Here is a 1,720-nt window from a genome sequence, read left to right as displayed (position 1 = left end):
TACAGATTTTGGGCGGAGAAAATCCTCTCTCATGGAACAACAGGGAGCTAATCACAGTTCTCAATTAATCAATTAGCAAGCACTAGATTAGGAGTACATGGGCTAAAACGTGCAATGTAATCAATGGGCATTTGTCTCACCTGTGACATATACACAGCTAATTTCACTTAATTGGTCAGGGTAAGAAGATGACTCCATGAAGCCAAACGCTCTATCTCAGTCATTAAAACAACAAATAAGTGGGCCAAGGTTATTGCACATCATGTCCTTGAAAAAAAATTCTGTCGAAGGCCATTGATGGATCAAATATCATGATTTTAATATTTCAATAAATAAAGTACCACGTGTTTAATTGTGAACGAGTTGCACATTTTCCTTCCTAATTTCCATTAAAAAGAACATATGCAAATGGTCAAGCTTTATGTAAAATAGATCAACAAGAAAGATATGTTGATACACACTACAGTACATCACCACAATAAATTAGGTCAAGGCAGCAACTTTACGTTTAAACATCTGTCCAACTCTATTCCGAATCCGAGTGAGTTTCATCCCGTATATGATAGGGTTCACCAGAGGAGGCACAACTAGGAACTCCACCGCCATGATATTCCTCAGGGCCAGCAGGCTGGTGTTGCTGCCGTAGCGAGCGTACATCACATCGAAGGTGAGGGATATGGTGAAGTTAGTCAGGGTGATCAGATGAGGCAGACAGGTCTGCATGAACTTCTTCCTCTCCGCCCGGGAACGCAAAGAGGCTTTGATGATGTTCACATAGGAAATCAGGATGAGTATCATTTGAGAGATGTGAGAAAAAGTGGCAATGAAGCCGTAAAGGTTGTTCAGAGTGGTGTCAGCACATGAGAGCTTCACGACGGCCCAGTTTGAGCAGTAGAGTTTATCGATGTCGAGGCCACAGAGGGGTAATTTAGCTGTTATTCCCATCCCGAAGCCACTTTCTAGCCATGAGAAAATCCACGTAATAAGAAGCAGTGTCCACACTTTTCGAGTAGTCATGATAGAGTGGTATTGTAACGGCTTACAGATGGCAACATACCTGTCATATGCCATCACTGTCAAGCTGGTGAATTCACAGAAAGCATAGGAGTAGATGACCAATATCTGGGTCATGCACCCAGAGTATGATATCACATGAGAGTCAAATAAAAGGTCATAAAGTATCTTTGGGTAGAAAGCTGAAGCACCATAGATACCATTAATACACAGATTACAGAGAAATAAATACATTGGGTCATGCAACATTTTCTCCAGAAAAATGGTAACGATCAGTATCAGATTCACAAAAATGGTGAAGATGTATAGGATGAGAGTAAATGAGAAGTAGATGTGTTTGTTTGTCTGTGTCACGTTCAGTCCATGCAGCACAAACACTATCTCCTGGGAGGAGTTGAACTCTATTGTCATTGACAGCAGGCACACATGGCTGGTGTACACAGGACCTGAGAATGTTCAGTTTATCCAAGTTCCAAGATTATTTTTTAAAATTATATTCTAACAGTAACTGACAACCATACAGCAGTCTGTCAGCCTCTCAACAATGATATCTCTCCTTTAAACAGTGTCGTTGGCATTCAGAGGTTGAATATTATTTTGATTGCAGAACAACCCTAAACCACCCAGCTTCAGCACCCACCTAGAGTACAGTAAAATGCAGTGAGCATAGTCTGGCATTCAACATATCACATTCTGGTGTGCATGA

General features: G+C 41.0%; 1 protein-coding gene across 1 annotated transcript; it reads right to left on the bottom strand.

Annotated features, from left to right (window-relative positions):
• Positions 1-483: 483 nt before the first annotated feature.
• LOC139549825 (olfactory receptor 4S1-like) lies at positions 484-1,425 on the bottom strand. The gene has a single exon (XM_071360575.1). The coding sequence runs from the start codon at positions 1,423-1,425 to the stop codon at positions 484-486; it is 942 nt and encodes a 313-aa protein (XP_071216676.1).
• Positions 1,426-1,720: the final 295 nt, after the last annotated feature.

The sequence above is a fragment of the Salvelinus alpinus genome, chromosome 22 (assembly GCF_045679555.1).
Source record: "Salvelinus alpinus chromosome 22, SLU_Salpinus.1, whole genome shotgun sequence".
Taxonomy (NCBI): Eukaryota; Metazoa; Chordata; class Actinopteri; order Salmoniformes; family Salmonidae; genus Salvelinus; species Salvelinus alpinus.
Note: the sequence above shows the minus strand (reverse complement) of the source record. Positions and strands in the feature narration are given on the sequence as shown.

What these genes read in the sequence shown, in the direction of transcription:
- LOC139549825 (XM_071360575.1), bottom strand. Translation starts at nt 1,425, where the DNA reads ATGACAATAGAGTTCAACTCCTCCCAGGAGATAGTGTTTGTGCTGCAT.